Raw genomic sequence first — 27,378 nt, forward strand, 5'->3', positions numbered from 1 at the left:
CTTTTTCGTAAAGTGGGATTGATTATACCAGAGAGACTGTGTGCACATTTACATTACCATCTTATAAACTTAAGCTCTGTATTCTGGTAGGTTTTCTCCTGGGGTTTGATTTTGAATATTGTAGAAGGAACTAGTTTGCAAACCTCTCCTGTGGCATTGCTGTTTTACAATTTGGCTGGTGGTGGTGATTAGTCGGCCTCTCTCTAGTACTATAGGAACTCGTGTGGGCACTCATCATATGCAAGAAGAGGTATGTGGTGATGACCGGCTCAGTGCATGTTCACCTTCTGACCTTCCGTTAACAATTTCATAATAGACTCAGTGGGATCTGTGGCACCAGCCTTACCAGATTGCCATACACAGATTGTTTCTAGTCCAGACGCATAATACACTCGCCCCATCTCTCCACGAGGAAAGTGGAAGAAAGAGATTTTATTCTTCCATTAACAAAAGCGAGATGCCAGAGTGAGTATGCTTCTGCAAGGCTGTGTTCAACATATGTTTTGGATGAAAGAGCTCCTGTACAGAGTAACTTTCCACGTTGAGCTGTTTGTCTTCAGCCAGTGCAGCAAAATTGGGGGTTCTTTAAAGACATTTATCTCTAGTCCTTTTCAACGTGAAGACCAGAAAAGCTCTCAACTCCATGCATGTCTATATCTCCTAAACCAGTTTCCTTTAGCTAACCAAGTGGTGTGTATGTTGGAACGAACACTTCTGGAACATCTTGTTACTTTTATAAAGTATGTTTTGACGTTTTAAAATGAATAAAACAGATTTTTATTAGGTGTAATGACAAGAAGGGATTGTTCCTTTGGGATTTTTTAAGGAGGGATGGCCAAATTTTGCAGCCCACAGGACCGCTTTGGCAGCCTGCCAGGAGCTGGAGGGCAGCACCCAATTTGTATTAGTTAGTGATAAATGTTATTGCATGTGCATGTAGCCATAATATTTGCTTGCACTTAAACAGACTCTTCCTTGACAGGTGCATGGAAATTGCGGCTGCTCTGAATTTTTGTTAATAAAAACCTACCATGGGTTGGTTTTGTCATCACCCGCTGGTTACAGGGAGCTCGTGGGCTGACCCTTTTGGGAGCTATTGTACCATGGCTTATGGAGGAGGTATCATTGCAGGTGCAGACTCTGGCAGGGACACGTGGAGGAGTCTGAGGGGCTTTTCTGATCAGTCCGAGAGGAGCAATGACCAATTTCTTATCTCCACTTGGCAGTGGTTTGTCAGGTCTGTCACCCTTCATTTTCAATGCATGTAGGGCCATAGGAACACGTGCCAAGGAGTGAGATGATTTGGTTTGCAGGACTATTGGTACGCTGGTGACACTGCACCTTGTCCGTTTCAACAGACACAGATGGTGTCTTGAAGTGACTGAGACTTCTGGGTGAAAGAGAGCTAGCTGAAGCACAGTAGAGATTAGAGGTGGTGTTAGCTGGTTGAAGGAATCAGAGGAGAATACTAGAGACTATATCTGTCCTTGGATTGGAGGGATGGGGCTTCAATCAGTATATAGGTCAATGGATAATAGAATGACTGTAAATGCTGCATTTGGGCCTCTGTTTTTTGCAGTACTGGCTCCTGCAGCTGCCTGTAATCATGATAAAAATCACAACCCGAGGTTTTATGTATTACGTGAATCATGCAGTCACTGTTATGCAGAATTCAATGTAAAGACTCTTTTCTATGCCTCCTACCCTGCTACAGAAGCATCACTTTGTGATACAAGTTGAGCACTCCCACACCACAAAGTCTGCTTGCTTCAGAATTTAGGTCCAGTATTCTATATGCTTGCCTCTTGGCGACTTGGATCCAGGACTTGGTCCACTTAGCCCTTATTCTGTGGAACTTTTTGCATCATATTGCTTGTTCAGAGACTTTGGCCTTGTCTACACTACGAGAGTAGTTCGATTTTACTTGCATCGAATTTTTGTAATCGATATTGCAAAGTCGAGCGTGTGTGTCCACACTAAGGACAGTAATTCGACTTTGTGCGTCCACACTAACGGTGATAGCGTCGACATTCGAAGCGGTGCACTGTGGTCAGCTATCCCACAGTTCCCGCAGTCCCCTCTGCCCATTGGAATTCTGGGTGTAGCCGGCAATGCCTTCTGGGTAACAAAATGAGTCGAGGGTGCTTTTGGGAAACTGTCGTCATCCGTCCATCACTCCCGCCCTCCCTCCCTGAAAGCGCCGGCGGGAAAACAGTTCGCGCGCTTTTCCAGTCATTGACAGCGCGGACGCCACTGTACTCCGAGCATGGAGCCCGCTGCGACCATCGCTGCAGTTGTGGCCGCTCTCAACGTCTCGCAGCTTATCATAAAGGTTTCCCTGAGGCAGATGCAGAAAAGTCAGGCAAGGAGGCTACGGCACCGCGGTGATGTCCTGAAGTCTGAGAGTAGCACAGACCTGTCAGAAAGCAGGCGACCCAGCGCCGAGGACATCACAGTGGCAATGGGTCATGTTGATGCCGTGGAACGGCGATTCTGGGCACGGGAGACAAGCACTGAGTGGTGGGACCGCATAGTGCTGCAGGTCTGGGATGAATCCCAGTGGCTGCGAAACTTTCGCATGCGGAAGGGAACTTTCCTGGAACTTTGTGAGTTGCTGTCCCCTGCCCTGAAGCGCAGTGACACCCGGTTGCGAGCTGCACTGAGTGTACAGAAGCGAGTGGCCATAGCCCTGTGGAAGCTTGCAACGCCAGACAGCTACCGGTCAGTCGCGAACCAGTTTGGGGTGGGCAAATCTACCGTGGGGGTTGTTGTGATGCAAGTAGCCAAGGCAATCGTTGATGTACTGCTGCCAAAGGTAGTGACCCTGGGAAACGTGGAGGCGATCATAGATGGTTTCGCAGCGATGGGATTCCCAAACTGCGGTGGGGCCATAGATGGAACTCACATCCCTATCCTGGCACCGGACCACCAGGCCACCCAGTACATTAACCGAAAGGGCTACTTTTCCATGGTGCTGCAAGCACTGGTGGACCACAGGGGACGTTTTACCAACATCTACGTGGGATGGCCGGGCAAGGTTCATGACGCTCGTGTTTTCAGGAACTCTGGTCTGTTTAGACGGCTGCAACAAGGTATTTACTTCCCGGACCACAAAATAACTGTTGGGGATGTGGAGATGCCTATAGTCATCCTCGGGGACCCAGCCTACCCGCTAATGCCCTGGCTCATGAAGCCCTATACTGGCGCCCTGGACACTGAAAAAGAACTCTTCAACTACCGGCTGAGCAAGTGCAGAATGGTGGTGGAGTGTGCTTTTGGCCGTCTCAAGGGGAGATGGAGAAGCTTACTGACTCGCTGTGATCTCAGCGAAACCAATATCCCCATTGTTATAGCAGCTTGCTGTGTGCTCCACAATCTCTGTGAGAGCAAGGGGGAGACCTTTCTGGCGGGGTGGGAGGTTGAGGAAAATAGCCTGGCTGGTGATTACTCACAGCCAGACAGCCGGGCGATTAGAAGAGACCAGCGGGAAGCGCTGTGCATCCGGGAGGCTTTGAAAGCAAAGTTCCTGAGTGAGCAGGGTAACCTGTGATTTTATAGTTTGTGTACTGAGAAGCTAAACCTGCCCCCGTTTCTTTACCCAGGTAATGTTGACTATCCTATCCAGTTACATACCCCCTTCACCCCCCCTCCAACACACGTGTCGAAATAAAAATAGTTCTACTTTGTTAAAGCACACCGTTTTCTTTAATACTGTTTTAGCGGGAATTTTTTAAAACTGGGACGCAGACTGTGGTGCGGGGCGGGTCTAGTGTTGTGATGCGAATGCAGCTTCTAAACTCAAGGATTGACAGGCTCCGCTGCGGTGGGATGCTTGTTTCAACGGAGCCTGTCACCCCTCCTGATCGGGACTGTGTGTATGGGAGGTCTATTTGACTTTGTGGCAGGGGGAGGACGGTTACAGATCCCATGCTGTGTGGCTCTGTGATCCTGTCTAAGGACCGGCGCTTAAGATCTGTAACTGCCCTCCCCCGCCACAAAGTCACAGAGCAACCCACCCCCCCCAACATTACATCAAAACAACCTCCCAGACTAACCGGGGCAACTAGTCACTGCATCACTGCACTGTGTATGTGCCCTGCTGCTGTGCCTGCCCCCGACTATGTACCCTGCCAAAGGAGACTGTCCTGTCCAATTTCCAACCCCCTTTCCCCTCCTCCTCCAAAAGAACATGATTGAAACAGTAGTTAACAGAAACGAATTTTTTATTATCAACTACACATGGCATTGGGAGGTGAAACTTGGACGTGGGCTTGTGTCAGGCGGGAAGGAAAGAACTTTTCAAATTTTGGGAAATGAGAGCCTTCTGCTACTAGAGCTCTCTGCAGGGGTGGAGTGAGAGTTAGCAGGGACTCTGCCGCCTCTCCTTCTTTGCACTTTGGGTGAGGTGGGTATGGGACTTGGTGGCGGGGGAGGGCGGTTAGAGATGGACTGCAGCGGGGCTCTGTCCTCCTGCCTCCGTTCCTGCAGAACATCCACAAGGCGCCGGAGCGTGTCCGTTTGCTCCCTCAGTAGTCCAAGCAGCGTTTGAGTCGCCTGCTGGTCTTCCTGCCGCCACCTCTCCTCCCGATCCATGTTGGCTTGGTGCATTCGGGTCAAGTTCTCCCGCCACTGGGTCTGCTGTGCTGCCTGGGCTTGGGAAGAGGCCATAAGCTCAGAGAACATGTCCTCCCGTGTCCTCTTCTTCCTACGCCTAATCCGCGCTAGCCTCTGGGAGTGTGATTCCAGGCTAGGTTGTGAGACAGTCGCAGACGGGGCTGTGGAAATGGGAAAAAGGGAGTGAATTCCTCTGAAAGATAAATGTAGTTGTGAACAAAGAACATAGTCTTTCTCTGTGAACAAGACCATGCACAGCACCTTTCACATGCGCACTCAGCACAAGGTCGAATTCTCGGCCTTCGCATTCTGTGCCTGGGGTCTTGAACAGCACATTTGAGAAGCGAGGCAGCACAACGGAATTTCTGTTGCAGGCAGACATGGTAAGCCGTACACTTGTGGCAGTTTAAAACTTTTATATTACCACTGGCCTCATTTCACATTTAAATCAATGTCAGTCCCTGCTGCCAGCAATCCGGCAAGCGGGAACTCTGCCCCTGTCCCACCCCCTCGCGGCTGTCCCCGGGAATGATCCCTTTCGGCTGCCCCTCTCCCGCCTCCACCGCGTGGCTGCAAACCAGCGGTGACAGTTCTGTAAAGGAACGGGAAAGCAGTCCCAACACTAACATTCCCCTACCTAATTAAAAGCAGGTCACCATGGCCGACATCACCCTGATGAGGATCTCCGAGAGCGACAAAGAGAGAATGCTCCGGGAAAGCCTCCAAAGACCAGGGCCGTATGCCGCCCTGCTGTGCAGAGCAATGATCCCCGAGTACCTGATAATCTCGTGGCGCGGCAACGTGTCGTACTTCGGAGGACCCAATAAGGCCGCTCTCCCCAAGAACCTCATGCAACGGCTTTCAAGTTACCTCCAGGAGAGCTTCATCGAGATGTCCCAGGAGGATTACTGCTCTATCCCCGCACATATAGACCGCATTTTACTGTAGCTGCAGTAGCAGGGAATACACAGTAGAGCGGCTTGTGCAGGACAATCACTGAAAACCGGACATTGCTAGATTTCTTTTCAAAACTTGCACTGCCCCTTACTAAACCGTTAAGCGCCTAGGGCACACTAATCATGAACAACCCATTCTTTTAATTGTTAATATTCCTGTTTTGTTAAAAATAAATGTTTAGATGTTTACAACACTTACTGGCTGATCCTTCACCAGATTCTGTGTCCGGGGTAATGGCTGGGGACGCTTCGTAGGGGATCTCTGTAAGGGTGATGAAGAGATCCTGGCTGTCGGGGAAATCAGCGTTGTGAGAGCTGCCAACTGCCTCGCCCTCCTCATCTCCTTCCTCATCTTCCCCGTCCCCTAACATGTCTGAGGAACCGGCCGTGGACAGTATCCCATCCTCAGAGTCCACGGTCACTGGTGGGGTAGTGGTGGCGGCAGCACCGAGGATGGAATGCAGTGCCTCGTAGAAACGGGATGTCTGGGGATGGGATCCGGAGCGTCCGTTTGCCTCTTTGGTCTTCTGGTAGCCTTGTCTCAGCTCCTTGATTTTCACGCGGCACTGCGTTGCATCCCGGCTGTATCCTCTCTCTGCCATGTCTTTAGAGATCTTCTCGTAGATCTTTGCATTCCTTCTTTTGGATCGCAGCTCGGAAAGCACGGACTCATCGCCCCACACAGCGATGAGATCCAAGACTTCACGATCAGTCCATGCTGGGGCTCTCTTTCTATTCCCAGACTGCACGGCCATCACTGCTGGAGAGCTCTGCATCGTTGCCAGTGCTGCTGTGCTCGCCACGATGTCCAGACAGGAAATGAGATTCAAACTGGCCAGACAGGAAAAGGAATTCAAATTCAAATTTTCCCGGGGCTTTTCCTGTGTGGCTGGTCAGAGCATCCGAGCTCGCACTGCTGTCCAGAGCGTCAACAGAGTGGTGCACTGTGGGATAGCTCCCGGAGCTATTAGCGTCGATTTCCATCCACACCTAGCCTAATTCGACATGGCCATGTCGAATTTAGCGCTACTCCCCTCGTCGGGGAGGAGTACAGAAGTCGAATTAAAGAGACCTCTATGTCGAACTAAATAGCATCGCAGTGTGGACGGGTGCAGGGTTAATTCGATTTAACGGCGCTAACTTCGACATAAACGCCTAGTGTAGACCAGGCCTTTGTGACCCCCCAGTCTTTGCACAAGGCAAAACTCTCATTAAAAGGCTCCAGGTTCAGATCCCTTGAGTAGTTACCCCCCCCCCCATTTTGAACATGTTGTTAAAAGAACCCTAACTATACTGCACATGGCTGCATGTAAGGGGTGCCTTCATTTGGACATATATAAGGATAAATACCTCACTCTAGGAGCCTTGTATCAGGCTAGCTTTTGCAAGAAAGCAGGTTGCTCAGCAGTAGCGAATGCTTATCCTGGATTCTGGTGATATAGCATATGAAATGCATCTGTGGTAGCACTACAGAGGCTGGAAGTATATACAAAAATCCCTGCTGGTTTGTGTTCTCATGAACTCGGGCCCCACCCTTGACCTCTACAATAGATTTAATTGGCCAAGTGTCTGAAAGCACAGCAGCTCCATTAGTTGCTACATTGTATAAATGTATTCAGAGTTTGGCACCGGCATATTTATGTTCCCTTCTTTCCAACGGAGACTGCAAATGTGCACTTTGTTGAAACCAGTCTATTAATTTTTAAACTGCCTAGAGCTACAAATCGCTATGGGTGGCGCACATTTGTGGTTGCAGCCCAAAACAGCTGGAATAAGCTATCTATTCCATTGAAACAAGAACCCACATACTTGGATTTAAGAAGCTCTTAATCCCTTCCTTTAAACCTTGTCACTGTAAAGTGGGCAGTTGGTTTCAGGTCAGTGTTGTCTGCTATCTTAAATTAAATGCCCTGAAAAAGTAAGACTATGTATGATAGCTGTCTCTCTGGGATGGTTACAGTAAGTACCCGCTTACCTATGGCCCCATGCCTTACCAGGCAGGCAAGCACGTGGCATATTAGTGTACGTGGAGGGTTTGCTTGCACTGTACATACGTGATTCTTCGAAGAATGGTAAATAGGGACATTATGTAAGCACTGTTCCTTGGAATGAGATCACTTGAAATTCCATTCATTGATGGATTTTTAATGTAAGGAGTATGTATTTATGGAAGCAAGATGGTTTGTAGGTCATTACATTGGTTGATTTATGGTGCTGGATAGTTGGACTGTAAGCAGATCAAAATCAGTGCAGTTTAGAAGATCTTGCATCTTCCAGTATCACTAGCTATTTCCAATTTGTTTGGATATATATAATAAAGGACCAGAAGTGAACATTTATCTGAGGATTAGGCAGGTTTGCTATAGGATGAGAAAACTAATGTATTGGGGGAGATTTTCAAAGGCTAATGGAAGTAGCCTTTAGAAAGGCATTAGAAATCTCCTTAGTATATTTGGCAGAACTGCACAAATTTATGTTAATATCAGACAAATAGCAATAGATACTACCAGTAACATCTAAGAACTACAGTAATAAGTGTGCTAGAAATACACAGACCTGTGTGCGTACAGGTGCACACCCTTAGATTTTAAAGCTTCTAAATTCACATGACACTTGTACTGTTTTTGTTTGGCAATATTCCTTTAAATGTAAATATAATCCCTCCCTTCCTCCCTTAACTAACCCACACACTTCTTGCAATTTAATAAACAATGTTCCTCTGGGGCAGGAGACGTGCGCTGTGCTTCTCGGCTGTGCATCTCCTGTAGCATCAGTGAACTGAGACTTACTGATTTGAAGAGAGAAATTGGCCCAAAAGGAGATAGCTACGAGAATCAGGTCTCTATCCCTCAGCAGCCTCACTTCGTCAGCCTGTGTTTTGTGGGGTTTGCACTCATTCTTAAGATTATACTGGAAAGAAAAAAATGCTGTAGCACCCACCCCACTCCAATTCCACCACTGCACGCCCCAGAACTGTCTGCAGTTGGATCCCCGCCACAATCCACGTGCATTACAGGAAGTTTGCTGTAGTTTGTTCAGCCCCCACCGAAGGGGGCCCCTGACGTAGGAATTTAAAATGATTCATTTGTTGGGCACTCAAGCCCTAGGCTTCAGCTTACAGCTCACTAGTGTATTCTGCCAAACTGCTCTTTAATATGTAATGGTTCTTGAAGTCAAACGCTGTGTTCTGTCTTATCTCTCTTGGAACAAACCTGCTGCCTACCTAGATTTATTTCCCATTTCTGGTATTTTTATAATTCCACTACTATTGATATATGACTGTGTCTATCAACATAAGATGATATACAGATTATATGTATATGTAATTATAAATTCTTTGAGGCGGGGGGACTGCACCTTCTAATGTGTCTGCAGGACACCTACCTCAGTCTTAACTGAGGCCTCTGAGTGCTAAAAAATTGATTAGCTAATTCTAGCTAGCTGACCTAGCATCAATTTCCGTCTCTAACTTCTTCTGATGTTCATGCTGATTCAAATCTTTTTCAAAGCCCGTTTTTTCCTAGAGATGCACAATAGTCTCGCTATAACATGCATGATTGCATGAACCACTTTACCGTACAGTGTCTGCTCACTAAGGACTGAACCGAGGCCAAACAGTGTCACTTGATTTCACTCTGTGATCTTTCAACTTGGGTCTTAAACATTTTGCAGACTCCATTTTGCTCTAACTTTGTCCGTGGTATTAGAGAGGACGTGGCATCTGGCTTTATTCACAACTGTTTAGGACAAAAGATGAAGGTTATTCATGTTCAATTTAGTTTTACTAGCTGGTGACAATCTCCTTTTACTCAACTCCGGTGCAGTACTTAGAGAAATACAGGTTCCCACCATACTGAGAATTCAGAGCACTTACATACGCTGTGTTTGGAATATATCTGCAGATTAGTATTTCCTACAGGCGACATACAACTTTGCCAGTGGGCTCCTGAAAGCTCGAGGATTTTGTGGAGACTAGTCTGTTTCCATCAGCCTTTCATTCATAATTCCATTATGGCCATCAAGTCATTCATTTTTATTCCCACTGGCTCTGTACTTTCTGTTAACAAACAAGTAAGGAAAACCTGCAAAATTCTACTTGCCCCAGGAGAATTAAATACCATTCCTTTATTATTATTACTCATGAGGAGTAGAGTGCATGAGCAGATGTGTGTCAGGGCTAGTCAATTTTGAAAGGCTGGATATGTTCAAGTGTTGCAAGCTCCTCCATTCACGTACCCTCACTCTGTTCCGTCCCTGCCAGATACTTGGAAGGTCTCCTGCTCCATTGTACTTCCTGTCTTCAGATGACTTACTCCAGTATCTAGTCACAATGCTAAAGTTCATTATTTGTAAACACTGTTAAAAAATGTATAAAATTGTCATATTTTTGTTTCCTACTTTGTCAAAAAGGAGTTGGGGCAGGAAGAACTTTTCACCCCAGTGGAAGTCAGTGGAACTTTGCGGGATGGATTGTTTACTTTTGTGGAGGAAAATTGATAATTAGATGAGAAAGGTGTAAAACAAACAGTTCCAAGGGGGGACACAAGTCAGCATCCTCTAATTGTTCCATTATTCCAAATGCCTTTTTCATGTCGGAAGGTTGCTTCTGAGGGGATCTCTGAAGGTTGGGGAAGCAGTTAGATTGAAAGAAGTGATATGTTTCAATGGCCTTGCTCCTGAAAACTTCACTGCTTTTCTGATGGGCTGTGTGTCTGGGTGCAAAACAAAAAAAGATGTTAAGTTCCCTTTTTTTATTGATAGGAAAGAATGCATCTTCACCATTGATCCGTCAACTGCCAGGGACCTTGATGATGCCTTGTCCTGCAAACAACTTCCTGATGGTATGACATGTATCTTACAAAATACTCTCCCAGTGTTTATTTTTAGCATTTGGCACACACATTCATGTTTAATTTTCCATGCAAACCTGTTCTTCTTAAATGTGAGTAGAGTATTAAACAAGTTTTATTTTCTTCTTTTAATTGCCCTATTTCTGAAACCTCTTAAAGCAGAACTCTTTAAACTGTATTCTTAACTGTTGGCATCGGGATATGCGGAACCAACATGACTGTCATAATAAGAGTTGTAACTTTATCCGAGTTGTATCTGTCTTCTTCAGTCTTTGTGGGAGTTATATCTACTGGGCTAATAGACCTCATTTGGGTTTTAAGTTTTAGTAGAACTGCATGATCTGGGATACGCTGTACCTGGATAAAAGAACATGATACCTTTTTGAAGGTCCTTGTTGTCTGAAATTCCCTCTTGGTATTTATTGCGGGAAAACTCGTAATACTTGCATGAGCAGTTTGTACCTCTTGAACTTGCATTTCGCTCTTGCTATTTGTCTAAGTTTTCTGTTTTGCCTAGTCTCGACTTGAAACTCTTATACAATAGAACCTCAGAGTTGCAAACGCCAGTTACTAACTGACCAGTCAACCACACGCTTCATTTGGAACCAGAAGTACACAATCAGGCAGCAGCAGAGATGGGAGGGGGGGGGAAAAAGTAAATACAGTACAGTACTGTGTTAAATGTAAACTTCTAAAAAAAAATAAAGGGAAAGCAGCATTTTTCTTCTGCACAGTAAAGTTTGATAGCTGTATCAAGTCACTGTTCAGTTGTAAACTTTTGAAAAACTAGCCATCATGTCTTGTTCAGAGTTACAAACGTTTCAGAGTTATGTACAACCTCCATTCCCGAGGTGTTCGTAACTCTGAGGTTCTACTGTACAGTGAACTTGCAGGACAAAACATTCCATGTGCCAAATCCTGAAGATTTGACTTTTAGAGCTTCCCATTTGAATACCTGCACTGCCAAACAAGTAGTTGAGAGAGCTCTGTTTAATTCAGAAAAGCTTCCATAGTGCATTTGATTTAGAAATATGGCATGATGATCATATTCATGTTAATGCAGATAATGAAGTCTCTATGTTGTTTCTTTGCGATCATCTGATGTGATCATACTGTGATGATTCACAATAACGAGGAAGGTTAGAGACATGATTCCAAAAAAAGTTGTTGGTAGATGTGTCTCCCACAAAGGTTTTTTGTTTTTGAGTAACACAGCCCATAAATTCTCATGTCATTCAGACCCAGGTACAGTATAGTATAACAGGGCAATAAAACAGAGATACAAGATCACAGATGAAAGGAAATGTGAGGCCAGTAAAATTATTTCTAATTATATTGTATGCTAGCAGTTCTAAAGCAAAGTTAAATAACAATATTGTCTTACTACCAGTCTGCACGAGAAACAAGCAGATTTTTTAAATAGTCTTCAAAAAGTCCAGACTCTTTTCTGTTAACACTATTGCTTCGTTGTCTTTTGACCCATCTGTAAATTTATAGTGAAACTGCAAATTTCAGCGCATTCAGAACTAAAATGTGAAACTCTGGGCACTTTTGCGTTGAGACTGTATTGATCAGATTTGTAAGGATTTTAAAAGCAACTGCTCCATTGAGCCATTCAATGTAATAGCTCCTGGTTTATATGTCTGCATATTTCTCTCATCCATAAAATGTTCAGGAGAAGGCATTTAAGGGGAATATCTACCTAGCCTGGAATTTCTTCTTCCCAGCGAAAGTCCGCAGATCCATTCCAATGGGTCTTGTACCTGCTTGCAGCTTCTTGGAGACAGATACATGACCCATCAGTCATGTCAAGTTAGGAGTGGCCCCACTATTGAGAATGGATACAGAACTGGTTAAAGGGGAGACTACAATGGGCCATACTGAGGACGTTTACTAGTGGAGTCTTGGAACCAATTTTATTTAGATAGCTCTGCTTCCAGTGCAGCATGTCTGGGCTGGGCTGGCACAGCAACTGGCTAAGCACAAAATGGATGGGACCAGGAGAGAGGTGTTTACAGCCCAAGGTCTATGAGTAGAGTCGGAGGGTGGGTCCCCCTAGCCATCACTGGACCTGTTTGCATTCAGAATTCAGTGAAATTACTCATGTCTTATTCCAGATGAAGAGAACAATAGGTCACAGCTTCAGTCATGCTCTGTCTTCCATGGCCAAAAGCACGATTGTTTCTTTCGGTTCACAATGTTCTCCAGTGCAATAATAAATTAAAAAATCAGAATCAAGGCAAGTGGCCTCATATTGTCCAAGAAGGTCCCAGTTCTTATATCCAATTCAGGTGGCCACCACTGCTCAGTGCTACCTCGTGTGCAAGAGGAATCCACTCTCAAGGACCAAAATTCCGCACACAAGCCCAGAGAAATTAAATCTAGCTACGTGATATTTGAGAGGTTCCTATTAAATTAGGGGATTTGGATATGTTCATAATACACCTGTATTCCACACGTGGCATCTTCGAGGGCCCAGTCTATAGGTAAGGCCCAGTGCTAAATCATTATCATGGGTATTTGCAGTCAAGGCAAAGGCAAACAATATATATACACACACACTTATTGTTATTGAAGGTCTTACAGTAAAGTCTTAATATGAGCCTAAATCAGACTCTAAAATCCAAGTGGTAGCTATTTCCAGCTCACCACCGGCAGCAAGCAGGAGCCAGATTGTCCTCTAATCCAGACATAAGCTTTCTAAGGTCTGCCTCGCTTTTCAACTGTACGTCAATAGAGCTCCACTTGGGGAGCTAACTCTTGTACCGAGTGCCCAGGTGAAGCACCCCTTTGATTCCCTGTCAGGAGTGTCCTGAGAATTTCTCTCTTTAAGGGATGTCATCCTGGTTGCAATTACTTGGGCAAGTATCTTTTTCAGTTGTGCAAGTCTTATCCGGGAACAGCAGAACTGCCTCTCGCGTGAGGGCAAAGTTTTGCTAAGAGTTAACGCAGCCTTTGTTCCAAAAATAAACCCAGTTATAAGAAATTGTTGTTTTTTTTTTTCATCTTTTTTTTTGTCCATATGTGAAAAAAATTTAAAAACACACCTGGCACACTCTCAGAAGAGCTCTAAAAATCACTATTGAATGCAGTACCCAATTCAGAAAATCTCTCTGGTGGTCTGCATCACCCATCATAAATAATAAAGAAAAAAAAAAAACACTTGCCAAGGCTTTAGTTATTGGTGCTTTCTAAGGCTAGAAGCCTTCTCTCCCCTTGAACGTTTGTGTTAATTTATTCAGAGCGATGAAAGCTTCCTGGCCTGAAGGATCTTATACAACGTACAAAGAGAGACATAGGGTTGTAAGTTTCACAACTGAAACCTGCGGACTTCACTAGTTCCTGTCATTGGAGGGAGACTTCTGTGTACTACGCCCACTCAGTAATTAATATATATGATTAATCTATTTCTGCAGGAGAGCCCGCAGATCCATTGCAATGGGAGATGTCCTCAGGGGAGGAGGCAAGGAATGAATGAGGAGATAGACGCGGTAGTTTTTTGTAAATACATATTTGCTGCAGAATCTCATGGCAAAATTAGGCAGCAGTTGGGAGTTTTTCTAGGATGTATGTCAGCAAATGCACTAGTTCAATTCTGGAACCATGTTATGTTGGAAGCTGCCTTTGATTAACTGTCATGCTCCTTATTAATGATACCAAGAAACATGGAGATAAACATACTGTTCACATCGATATATGTCTATTTTTAAAACAATCTGCCCCAATAGTTCTAAAGCTGTTACACAAATAATTTTATTTCCATACTGTACTTCGTTTAAATGGTCAACCACACTTACAGAGTAGGAGACAAATCTGAATTGCAGTTAGAGCTCTGTGAATGATGTAGAAAACATTCAGTGAATAATTGAGTTCTTAAACAAATTCATTTTCTTTGTATTTGTAGTCTCTTTGATGCTTTCTGCACATAGTCTAGTGAATGAGATTACTGGCAGCCAGCAATGCGTATCAGAACAATTAAATTCAAGCAAATATTGCTGAATGTTCATGGAAAGCAAACTTTGAACTTACAATCATCAAAATTTTCACCAGAAAAGAGAACCTAAGAATGATTCTCCTCCAGTCATGGAACAGAAGCATACCATGTGACTAGTATGTCCAGTAAAACTGCTCAAATTTCAAATATTCGCCATGCTGTTTGTGGGAATTATTTGTAGACATCTGGCAGATTTCCAATAACGTATCACAGTCGGGTCAGTTGTATATGTTTGTTGGCTACTTGCTAGTGGAAACGGAGTTGATATTTGACAAATTTAAAGGCAAACAATTTTCTGCTCAGAAATTCTATGGACTGTGGTAGGAAATAATTAGGTGAAGAGTATCAGTATATTTTCGGGTACGCTGCTAGTGGGTTGTCTGTTCTCTATGTGCATTTCGTGACTCCAATTTTGAAGTGATATCGTTAACCATGTTTACAGAGTTGCTGTGTAACATCCCTACTAGAATCCACTAAATCACATTACTCGCGTCGTTTTACATAGTGATTGAAAACCACCTCAGTTTTCAATAGAAGTCCAGTGGAACTTCTTCCCCTCTCCTCAGCCCCATGTTATTTTACAAAATTGAGTTGCTGTTATTACTGAGAGAAAAATTCCGTAACTTAAGGCTGAATTAGAGCAGAATATATCTAAACCTATTATCACCATGGTTCCCTCTTGGTCTTCTCCCCATGACACTGGTGTGCTGTATTTTGGAGCAGGGGGTCCCACACAGACACATTCACCGGGTCTCTTGGGTTTTATCGTTGTAACCTTTCCAAGGTCTGTCCATCCCTTTCCATTCTCTCCGCTAAACTCTTTCCCAGGTCTGTCATGTCATCCCTTGACTTCCTCCTCTTTAGCCTTCCTGACACTGAAGCCTCCCATCTAGTCCCTGCCAGACTCACGTGTAATTGCAGCCGTACTCACCCCTCCGTAACCCCGCTTCCCTGGCTCACAATGGCCTCTCCAATCAAGCTGGTGTCACTTGTACTTTCCTTCACTGCCTTCCATATCTTCTTAGTCTCCCTTCTCCTGTCGTCTTTTGCCTCCCTTCATGCTGCTTTTTGTCTTTCAGTCCTTGGTGTTTGCCTGTAACCTGCACTGCAGGAGCTTAGTTTTTATTTTGTAAAGTGTCTTGGCATTTCTGTACTGCTTTATAAGACATAAATAATAATACTCTGGTCACCTGTTTATCCAGCTTTATCCCTCCTAGCTACTTGGTAGCTTTTGCTTAAATCTTCCCTGAGCTAGCAATAGGGGCGTCTCTAGCTTTTTTGCCACCCCAAGCACAGCAGGCAGGCTGCCTTCGGCGGCTTGCCTGCGGAAGGTCCCCGGTCCCGCGGATTCGGCGGCATGCCTGCGGGAGGTCCACCAGTCCCGCGGCTTTGGCGTCCCCGCCGCCGAATCCACGGGACCGGCGGACCTCCTGCAGGCAAGCCGCCGAAGGCAGCCTGAGTGCCGCCCTCGCAGGGACCGGCAGGCCGCCCCCACGCGGCCTGCTGCCTCAGGCACATGCTTGGAGCATTGGTGCCTGAAGCCGCCGCTGGCTGGCAATACAATAATAGAGCTTTCAACTACTCCATTTGGATCCTGCAGCAAACCATGCAGCGACCTTCTTGGAGTAACGTGCTTGGAATAAACACTATAATACTGAATGGTGTTGGAACAAAAGTTATATTCTTTGAGTGTGGCACTTCCTTCCTTCCTTTGGGGATAGGTATTTAAGAGAAACAGATACCTGATGTGGATTGGAGAGAAAACGATGGAAACCACACATCAGTACGTGAGTCTAATGCAAAAGGACCATAAATTGCAACTTACGTAGGAAAAGGTTTTTGCAGGAGTCAAATATGAAGGGGAAAAAAAAGACGTAAGCAGTGGGATTCTGGAGAACAGGCAGGCAGTTTTTCCTAGGGTATCTGATGTGATTAGTTAACACAACTCAACGTTACCAGTTGATTAACCCAGTGATTTCTTGTTTGGGAACTGAACTATGTTATTTCACTGGGAAAGTGAAAGAGACATGTTACAATGATTAGAAACAGGTACATTTCCCTGGGTTTCCATCCAGTGCTTGTGGTTACAAATTCTTTGCAATATGCAGTGTATATTCCGGTCTGTCTCAAATACAGATGGCTACTGTATGTGTTCCCGTGTAATACTAGATAGATTGCACTACTCATAGCGTATCTTACACTTCTGTTGTTTTAACTGAAAAGTTGGTTGTTCCTACGTTAGCAGGCATCACCTCTAATTTTTCAAGGCTAGAGTGGAATGGGCTCATGGAGAGCCAGATTGTGTCACCCTTCAAATCATTGAGACTACCCATGGTGTAAGGTACTGTTTAGTACGAATAAGGGTATTGCAACCTGGCCCCAAATAAATGGTGGTTCAAGAGAAAACGTACTGTTCCCAATACAGTAGAACCTCAGAGTGATGAACACCTCGGGAATGGAGGTTGTATGTAACGCTGAAACGTTTGTAACTCTGAACAAAATGTTATGGTGGTTCTTTCAGAAGTTTACAACTGAACGTTGACTTACTACAGCTTTGAAGCTTTACTATGCAGAAGAAGAATTCTGCTTTTAACCATCTTTATTTAAATGAAACAGGCACAGAAACAGTTTCCTTACTTTGTCAAATCTTTTTTAAACTTCCCCTTTATTTTTTTTTAGCAGTTTATGGTTAGCACTGTACTGTATTACTCAGTCCCCGGTCTCTGCTGCTGCCTGATTTTGTAATTCCGGTTCCAAATGAGGGGTGTGGTTTACCGGTCAGTTTGTAACTCTGAAGTTCTGCTGTACCTGGATAGTTTTGGTAGAGAAGCACGGGATGGAAGCTAATAGAGAATGGAACCGTGACCTGTTTTGGGGTAGCAGTTGTTAGACTCTAACTATAATTTTGTTTCTTGCATTTATTTAAAAGCAAGTTTTCATGAAGATTAAGTGAAAGCTTAAATTGTTGAACGTGTGCACGATTCACTACATGAAATCCTTCTGTAGATATAGATTGCATGACAACTTTGCATGGTGCTTTGGCTATTTTAAAAAAGACTCTGCTTCTATTCCAGAAAGCTTACAATTTGAATAGGGGCCATTTGAATTAGCAAGCATGCTTACAATACTTGAACTTGGTTATGCAAGCAGCAGCATAGCCATTTAATAATGGTCATTTGGTTTGTTCTTGCCATGAGAATGAGCTCTCCAATCAAAGTTACAACTCAGACCTGGGTAAATAACTTAATACATTCAGGACCTGGGACAATTCCCAAAGATTTAGGGGTACAGACTTTCATGTACCAGTGGCTCTTATGATCATTTATCGGTATGGGGTAAAAAATAAGCTTCAGTTAAATATTCAAGAAAACACCCAAAAGCAAGTGTTGAAGTCTATGCAATTCAGGAGTCTGGTAATTGGATAAAGGGCTTCGGAGTATTTTTCGTATACTACCTTTTGGAGACATCCTACCTGGGATTTCCATTCTTTGCAAAGGGCCTTGAAGGCCAGATGCCTGAAGTGTCCATGAAGAAAAACTTCAAATCATAGGCAGAGCACAGGAAAATCCAGTGGAAACTGGGCTTTGTCAATGAATAGATCGGACTCTGAAGACCCATCTAAAGAGTAAACATAAGAGAGTACAAATGGAGCTGAAAATAAACTCCCACACAGTTAATCTCACTCCTGAATTTTGTTCGTTTTGTCCAAATACCAAAGATTCTGTCATAAAAAATATTCATAGCAAATACCCAGTTAGCTGGAGGTTTGATTTAGTTTTTAATTTGCCAACTCTTAGGACTTTAAGATTTCAGTTATAGTGGAGGGGAAAACATCCCCTTACAGTATAATTCAGTACAGTACCTCTTGGTCATTAACTGTATGTTCATTACTTGAAAAGTGTAAAAACTAGTTCAGAAGTAAGCTTTTAGGAAGGGTATAAATATAAAGTTGGATGACAGGAAGATACGATGGGTAGAAAAAGAAATATAGGGAAAGCTCAGAGGCTACCTCCTATCCTAAAAGAAGCTGAAATGTCAAGGCTTCTTGAAGGAAATACCTTCGACATGTTTGGCTGTTACTGAATTACAAGGTCTGTTTGAAGGCCAACGCCCATGCAGTCTGGGCAACGTGACTGTGTTCAATGTAGACATCACAAAAGGGACCCACCTCGTAGAAAAGAAACCTTGGTCCCTCCCCCCTTCAGACCTTCATTTCAGGAACAGGGCGACCTCCTACACCCAAAATGATTGTAATTTATCTTGAAGGCTGTTGGGTGCCACTTCCCATCTCTCTGGAGTCAATGAATGCGAATTTCCTGATAGAATTAGCTTCTTGAGTGGGACTTTGATAGCAAGAGAAACAATTTGTGGTCTGAATGCCAGAAATTTGTCCCTTTTCCCTTCACCACATTGGCTGTGAGCCTTGCTGTTAAGAAAAGTCCTGTTACAGCCAATCTCAGTTTCCTGTGGCAACTTTCAGCTACCAGCAAGGAGCTCCTTCTGAGATGGAAATGTGTTTTCACAGACGCACGATCACTGCCTCACTGACCTGCTTAACAACTTGTCTTAATGGGAGGTTTAATGTGAGTGTGTCTCCAGCTGCCATTTGTTGGGAAAAAGATCTGGAACAAAGGTTCACTTGGGGCCCGAGTCAGGAATATTCGCCCAGACCTTCTATCTCTGGTGCCCCCTGCCTGGTTGATTCTGTGTTCAACAGAGAAACCAGCAGTGTTTTTTCCCTATTTCTAGTCCTTTGCGCATTTTTTTTTTTCTATCCATTGATCTTTTGAATAAAAAGCCAGTTTAACTGATAGTGCTGTTTAAGAGAACTCGTTGTTTATGCAATATCCAAAAGTTGCTAGGCAGTTTTGCACACATGGTGGGAATAGGTTGACCAGATAGCAAGTGTGAAAAATTGGGATGGGGTAGAGGGTAACAGGCACCTATATTAAAAAAAACAAAAAAAAAAAGCCCAGGATATCGGGACTGTCCCTATAAAATTGGAACATCTGATCGCCCTAGGTGGGAAAACAGGACCCTGCCTCAAAGAGCTTCCTATCTAAACAGGTGACATCACAGAAATGGGAGAGCGCTTTCCTTCGCCTGCAGCAATTTCCCACCCGGGCCTCGTCCATCTTTCTGCTTGCAGTGTGTACACAGGTGTTGCCAGAGCAGACCAGAGACAGGGTCAGCTAGTCTGATATCCTGCCTCCGCGGTCGATCAGTATTCGATGCTTCAGAGAAGTAAGATGCTCTCTTTTCCCACCACCAGGGTGTGCCTGCCTGACCAGTTGTGCAGTTCTCTCGTTCATCCTGACGCTTAGCACGAATAAACTTGTGTCTTGCTTTCATGTTTCCCTTTTACTTCTTGCTCAGCGATATAAATAAAGCTCAGCTTTTTATGTGGGGGACTTGGGCCTGGTCCACACTAACCCCCCACTTTGAACTAAGGTACGCAAATTCAGCTACGTTAATAACGTAGCTGAATTCGAAGTACCTTAGTTCGAACTTTCCGCGGGTCCAGACATGGCAGGCAGGCTCCCCCGTCGATGCCTCTCGCTGAGCTGGAGTAGCGGCGTCAACGGTGAGCACTTCCAGGATCGATTTATCACGTCTAGACAAGACGCGATAAATCAATCCCAGAAGATTGATTGCTTACTGCCGGATCCGGAGGTAAGTGTAGACCTACCCTTAGTCTCTGGGATACTTCTCTGCTTTGCCCTCCAGCCGGCAATTAAACATTGATTTCATACATGCAGCAGTAAGTTCTGCCCTTGTCAATATTTGGTATGTTCCTCCCGAGGGCGTTTCCCCTCTGGAAAATTAAGTTTGATATTTTCACAATCAATGACCTGAATGATCAAGATCACCAGCCGGGCAACTTCTTGCCAATTCTGTTCTAATTTATATTGACACTTTCTAGTTGGAATTCAGTTGGAAACCTTTCATAAAAGCGTGAAGCCAACTAGCAGGCTGCGCTCTCTATTTGGATGCTGTCTGCTAGAGAATAAATGCTTATGCGCACACAGGATTTGGATGGTTGGGTCTCCCTGCTTATGTCTGCCATCCCAATGGGAGACATGGTTCTGTGGTCTTCACTGGGGATATCCAGAGCCTGAGTCACCCACAGGCCTACTGCTATTGCGTGAAACGTGACATAGGCTCTTAGGAATCTAAGTCTCTATTCTTTAATAATAATGGAGATATCCCATCTCCTAGAACTGGAAGGGACCTTGAAAGGTCATCGAGTCCAGCCCCCTGCCTTCACTAGCAGGACCAAGTACTGATTTTGCCCCAGATCCCTAAGTGGCCCCCTCAAGGATTGAACTCACAACCCTGGGTTTAGCAGGCCAATGCTCAAACCACTGAGCTATCCCTCCCCCCTCGTGCAAGGTCAGTAGGGCTTAGGCTTCCTAAACCACTTAAGTGCTTGTGAAAATGTTACCATGTTGAGAGCAGCAATACCTATTGTCAGAAACTGGTTTAGAAGCAACCGATGCCCTAGTGACCACAGAAATGGGCTCCTGCAATGCTGTGCTTGTCTGCCTCAGGAATGTGACATGGTATCAAAGGCAGCTGGTTCAAAATTCAGCAGCAAGACTTGTCACAGGAGCTGAAAGTTCACAGGACATCCCCAGTGCTTCAAAGGTGTACACTGCTTTCCTGGTAAAGAATTACACCTCGTGTACTCTCCTGACTGGCGCTCATCGAGAGCTTTCCACTTGCCTCTCAGAACTTGCCCTTCAGAGCTGGGAAGTGTTGTGGAATTCATTCTTAGCGAAGATTTTAAATGTCAAGTCTGCCCCTAGTATTTAAATCTAAACTTAAATTATTTGGCTTAGGATTTTGGCATATAAAACCAGGGCTCTCTAATGCATTGTTTGTAAAGTGCCAGGAGACGCCTTGTTATGAAGGTGTACTACACATTTAGTTTTGCAGTATAAAAGGTAGCTCTTAAACCCTATTATGGAATGGTTTTAGAACATTGGATGCTTAATTTATTAGCTGCTGTGGACAAAGACCGTATGTGGGTCTATGACAGACCTGCGTACAGCATTTAATTTACTAATAGATGGAGTTAGTCTCCTCCTCATAATTCTAAAACGATTTGAAGAACTGGTGATACAGCCATGGAAATTTTGGAAAATGTTCCACTTAGAAGCAGTTTAGCTCCAATCTCATATTTCTGCTTTTCGTCTTCACTTGTTCTTTATCGCTAAGGCCGCGTCATGAGAACGTCTACTTCTGTTTTTTCCCCTACCTGAAGCCAACCCTAATCCTGTTTGTAAAACTGCAGTCACTTCCACAGTGCTCACTTGATGTCAGAGGGCTAGATGACCTCCGGGTTAGAGCAGAAGGACTCTGAAATGCAAGTACTGTTGTCATGCAAATGATCTAAGAGATAAATAGAAGAGAGGTAGGGCTGTGCTGTAGAACTCCATGCTGCTATGCTGTTATAAATGCCTTTATACCAGTACAGCTGCATCCATGCTAAGGAACTGTTACTGCTTTAACTTTATCAGTTTCTAAACCGCTGTAGTTAATGCGATACACAAACTGTGTGTAAATCAACCATTAGTCAACAATGCTGTGGTTGCACAAGGAGGAAGGGATTACAGCTCTCACTCTTCTAGCAATATTGAAGTAACCAGAATAAAAAGGGGGATGAAAAAAGCCTTTTAATCACTGAAGTGAGCATAGATGAGTGTGAATGAACACAGTGCACACAAGGACCAACTCTGTTGAATTACGAGGGGCTGTTTTCACACAGGCATTTTTCAGAGTAAAACAGCACTGTAAGAGCGAACTACAAAGCAAGCAGGAGTTATTCACAGATTGGTGTTTGGTGCCCTCACTAATCACACTAGTGATATTAAAAAAAATGTTTAATTTATAGCTTATTTTTCTCCCTTTCTGTGCAATCCTCTTGGAACTTCCTGGTTCTCAGAAGAGATTCTTGAATGCATCGTTGCATGCATCGCTCATGTCGTTGGCTGTCCTGATATGTTCTGACATATTTTCAGAAAACCAGGAAGTACAAAGACTTTCAAGTGGGAGAAAACAACATTTTAAGATTACACGTCTTTCTTTGTTGGTTCCCTACCCATCCTTTGTTTGTCTTGTCTATTTAGATTTGTAAGCTCTTTGGGGCAGAGACTACCTGCTTGTTGCTGGCTCATGATTGTATTGTGCATGTGGCAATATTTGTTTAAAGCCCCAGTTCCTGGATTTGTGTGACTAAGTGAGAATCTGTTGGTTTTTTTTTTAATGTTGCTAGCCCCCATAGATGCAGAAAACAGTTTGAAAATGTGAACCCTGAAGGCTATGATGCCAGAAAACAAAAGTAACCTAAAATTATTTGTAAAAATATTTTATTTTTAAGCAAATCTCATATAATGAATAATTAATCATCTTGTAGAATTGTGGCGAGAAGCTCAAGTGCCTTGAAGACCTCAGAAAGGCTATTACTGAAAGGAGAGGCCTCTTTATGGGGTGGGAAGCAGGAGAGTTGTATCTATCGTGGTGGGTGCTGGGGAGCCTTTCTAGTTCTGATCTACGGTGGAGAGGTTTGGAATGGAACCTCCCCTGAAGCTGACACCTGCTGAGAAGCTTGGTGGCACATGGCACCTCATCTGTATCTTTGCCATGTAGTGTTGTACACTATGTATGCATAGCTAGTTCTTGCCTCTTGTCAGAATGTTCACTTTAGCAGACATTTACTTAAACTCCCTACCTCCCAGCTCAGCGGGTTCCAGAAATGAAGATACAGGAGATCTTTTAGAAAGTAACTTTCATGACGACGATTGTGTGAAAATGCTAACTTAGCGCCACACTTATCCACTAACTCAAGACATGGGACTGTTTTTATTGCCAAAAGTTTTTCTTCCACGTTTTATGTCAAAGGAGCTGATAACAGGAGGGTTTAGTGAGAGAGGAAAAATATTAATGACTGAAAATATGTGTAACTGTACTTCAGAGGGCTGGACCAGCATCATGTGCCATTAAAAGGTTTAGAGTTTCTTGGTAAACAAGGCAATAGATTCATGCCCAGTTGCAATGTGGTTTCAGAAACCAAAATGGCCACAGGGCATGCAAGTAAGGTTTAAGCATTTTCCCCTCATTATTTTAAAATAAATGAAATAAAACACATCTTTTGTTTGAACAAGAGCTTTGCATTCTGGGCTAGAAAAGTGACCTCAGCTGACAAATAAAAGCTATTCTTTTAATCTTTGAGCTTCAGAGCAGTCTAAATAACTTACTCTTTGGTGGGCAGTTTTTTACAACTACTTTTCTTCCACCATATCTTCCAAGCCAGGCACTTTAGTATATGAAACTTGGAGGTACCAGTGTAATCCTTGTTTGCTCTTCTTTGGTGACCATATGCTACTGTGATGGTCTTGCTGCTGCCTAAAATAGGTAAATATGTCACCAGACCTAACGCCTCTTGTTGCATCCATTGTGTGAGGATTCCCTGAGGCAGGAACGTCATGTAATAGTGTATATTAAAGCACCGTGAATGCCACCGGTGCTAGAGAAGTTTAGTAGTAATGAGTTCCAGTCATTTCCCCACGACTCAGTGTACTCAGAGGGCATGTCTAGCTTCTCAGCATGGCTAGCGAGAGACGCACTATCACACTAAAATTAGCAATATGGCCACAGATGGCCTGGATGGTGGCTCGTGCTGGGCACCCAACTACAGTTCAGCCCAACCCCCAGGTATATACTCAAGCAGCTTGCCTGAGCTGTCTTCCCCCCCCCCCCCCCCCCCCCAATGCCTCTGTGATCACACCGCTATTCTTAGTGTGCTACCTTGAGCAGAGCTAGCGTGTGTCTGTCTGCTTGCACTTGGATGCACCCTCCCAGGGGGCTGTGTGGACATACCTTAAGTGCCATCCGCCTGATGCCATGTAACCAAATGGGTACTATTTTTATTGATACCAAGTCCTCCCAACCCTCCTACCTCTATTTGTTTCATCCACCTGTTGCATCTTGCCCTCGTTCTAGAATGGGAGCTCTCTGTGGCAGGGATTGTCTTTTACTTCTCTGTGCAGCACCTACCACAATGAGACCCTAATTCTTGCTTGGGGCCCTATGCTTCTGTAGTGCTAATAGTAAGCAAACCTCAATTAGTTGTTTGTCTTTGTTTCAGCCATGCTCTTGTATTACATTTGCAGTAACAGAAGTTTTTAAGTCATCTATTCTCCTGGTGGTGGAGGTGGGGTAGAAACCAGGAGGAAGTGTACAAATTCTAAGGAATTGTCGTCTGCCACCTTATCTTCATGTTGGGTTTTGAGCTTCGTGGCCATGAAATGTTTGCTTTTTCCTATACAGTGCGTGCCAAAAACCTGTGCGATGTTAACTTGCTTGGTCGCCTTCTCTGAATATGAATATACTACCAGGGTGTTGTCTTACTTGCCGTTCCCATAAATAGAAACTTCAGCTTTCAAAGTCCTAGAACAAACACTTGACACACATCGCTGTGCTGGCAATTCTTGCTGAGCACTTGCAGATTGAAAGAGCCTTTTCTCTTCACTCCCCTCTTTAATCCTTTTTTCAATAATGAAGGAAAAAAAGTTCTTCAGACTGTTTTTGTTCAGGAAAATGAGATCATCAGCGAAGAAGTCGAAAACAAGAGCTCGCTCTTACCTCTCCTGCGAGGTGACACACGTAAACATTCACATTTGATTTCAGCATCTGATCAGCTTTGCATCCATACAACATCTGGGAGTGGGCTCGAACAAATTAGATTTTCAAATCAAAGAGTGAGCCCCCTCTCTAAAACCAATTGGAGCCTCGTGAAGCTTCATTGTTAGCTCTGTCGTTTGTTAAACTTCAGTATGAGCTCACACACTGTATTGCAGGAACTTGGAGATGGCACAAGTCCATTATTTGTGTCTTATCCAGCCGCTAAATTGTTGTTAAACTAGGAGTGAATTGTGTTGCTGGAAAAGCTTTGCTGTCTTTCTGCAAGGTGAAAAACAGGATTGTTTTTCAGTTGCAGCATTTCTACGATTGCATGTAATCAGTGTGATGACCGCAGCGACTGTTAATCTTGCAAAATGTGTTAGCCTAAAGGAAGCTTTGCAGGGTGAAAGCAAGTCATTTGATCTGTTTTTCTGCTTTGTAGAGCTCTGGATGAAAACTCTTCTTTGTTGGTGGATCTTGCAATGCAGTTGTTTGATTTCAAGCAGTTCCTCTTTCTCCCTCCAACATACATGGCATAGTCTATATTCCCTAATCCATAGCATCTAGTAACCTAGTTTTGTCCAGCCCTAATGCAGCATAATTAGCGATGACATTGTCAGAATGGGAGTGAGGAATCTAGTTTTATCTCTGTTAAAACTGACTAGTTTTAGATGAGATAAAACCACGAGGTCCTGACTTCTCTTGGCCATCAAAGATCCCATGGCACTTTTCACTGAAGTAGGTGTTAGCTTTCAGCTCCTGCTTCGATTCCAGGCTGAATAATCTGCCTGACTAAATTCCTATACGTTTCTCACTGGGTGCAGTGTTCTTCTTTACATCCGATCTTAAACTTCTGGTAAAGGTTGCTGTGGCTTGAACACAAGTCTGTGTTGCTGTGCCCTGCTGTGGTTGCATTGTATCTTTAGAGGTCACTGCATTTCAGCGGTGAAGCAAGTCTGTGTGGTTTGTAAAGCTTCTTTGGAAGACGGGCTGCTCGAGAAACTCAGTCAGGATGGAGCACTGTATCCTGGGACTTGCCGCCTCCATTTACTCTGAAATTGTACTTCCTCGTTAAACATGAAGGTGGATGTGGACTTCCTTGTAGAATGCAGTGGCCTGCACTGTGCTTATCCTTACTTTTCCCAGAGGCCTCTGTTCTCAGTGCTGACATGTATTTTTCTGACCTCAACATTTGTCCTTTTTTATAACTGAATGTGCTGGTCTAACTCTTCATCCCTTTCTGCAGATTGTGCACTCTTTTTCCCTTACGAAATAATTTCCATATTACAACCTTTCCTTTTGGGACATTGAAACAAACATCAATTCAATAAAAGAAAACAATACCTACAAATCCGGAGGGGAATTCTGGGAAACCACATTATTCTGTCCACAAAGATCTTTCATTTTCCTAGCAAATAAACCAGAAGAAAGCGCTCGGTAGTTATTCCTGTGCAGCGTTTGCTGAACAGATTAGTATGGTATTTTGTCTAGGACATATTAAAAGCAGTGGCTTAAGAGAAGTCGTATTGGCTGATTACCGAAAGCTCTATACTGTATCTTAAAGTTCTCTTGGACTGGACTTTTTTGGGGGGAGGGGGGTTGTAGGAGGGGAATGAGTGAGTCATACTTTTAGCAACATAAACCTGAGAGCTGCCAGTGCACATTATATCAATATAGGTAACAAAATATTTACTTAGGGTTTCCATTAAAAGTTCAAACGCAGAGGGCTCAAGTTGACCCCTGGTTTTAGAACCTCTGGTGGGAATCCTGAGTGAAATTTAACTCGGCTCAGTGTGTTTTTATTGGCTACCTTCATGTTTTATTATCTCATGTAATGAGATCTCTCTCGGTTTGTCGATTTTTCTGCTGAGGACAAAAAAGTTCACATGTGTAACGGTGCGCATATTGAACGAAGGTGTCGTTAAAGTCATGATGTAATGACCCCTTCTCCTTTTCCTTTGGTCAATATTTGCCTGTAGGGTCAGTACATTACAATATTGGCTTCAAAAGAAATCAGTATTTTTTTTACCTTCTGAAAGTGTTGGCTTCAAATGCTCGTAATATTAAAACTCTTGGTCTTAGACGTACTGTCTAAGTAGTTTCGGGCTTGGGCTCTTGATCCATGTAGAGCAGCTTTCAGGGCATCTGATAATATCACAACACAGCTGTAGGCAGCTATCTGAGGTGAACCGTGTGATCTTTAATCTACAGAAGTTTCTCCCAAGCTTTCTAATGACTTATGGAATTTGTCCCTCGGCGTGGGACGGGATTATTACAC

General features: G+C 44.0%; 2 protein-coding genes across 13 annotated transcripts in view; one reads left to right on the forward strand and one right to left on the reverse strand.

Moving 5' to 3' along the window:
* DIS3L2 (DIS3 like 3'-5' exoribonuclease 2) overlaps positions 1–27,378 on the forward strand; it is a 270,679-nt gene that overhangs the window by 128,705 nt on the left and 114,596 nt on the right. For all 12 annotated transcript variants that reach the window (XM_008173711.4, XM_065557595.1, XM_024110278.3 and 9 more), the window contains one exon: positions 10,332–10,411. In XM_008173711.4, the coding sequence (XP_008171933.1) occupies positions 10,332–10,411 (80 nt within the window). The remainder of the gene's footprint in view (positions 1–10,331; positions 10,412–27,378) is intronic.
* On the reverse strand, positions 4,209–6,490 carry LOC135973625 (uncharacterized). The gene is made up of 2 exons (XM_065557605.1): positions 5,770–6,490; positions 4,209–4,775 (listed from the first exon to the last, which is right to left on the reverse strand). Exons 1-2 carry the CDS (start codon positions 6,344–6,346, stop codon positions 4,300–4,302), a joined length of 1,053 nt encoding a protein of 350 aa, XP_065413677.1. The 5' UTR covers positions 6,347–6,490; the 3' UTR covers positions 4,209–4,299.

The sequence above is a fragment of the Chrysemys picta genome, chromosome 9 (assembly GCF_011386835.1).
Source record: "Chrysemys picta bellii isolate R12L10 chromosome 9, ASM1138683v2, whole genome shotgun sequence".
In the NCBI taxonomy this organism is placed as follows: Eukaryota; Metazoa; Chordata; order Testudines; family Emydidae; genus Chrysemys; species Chrysemys picta.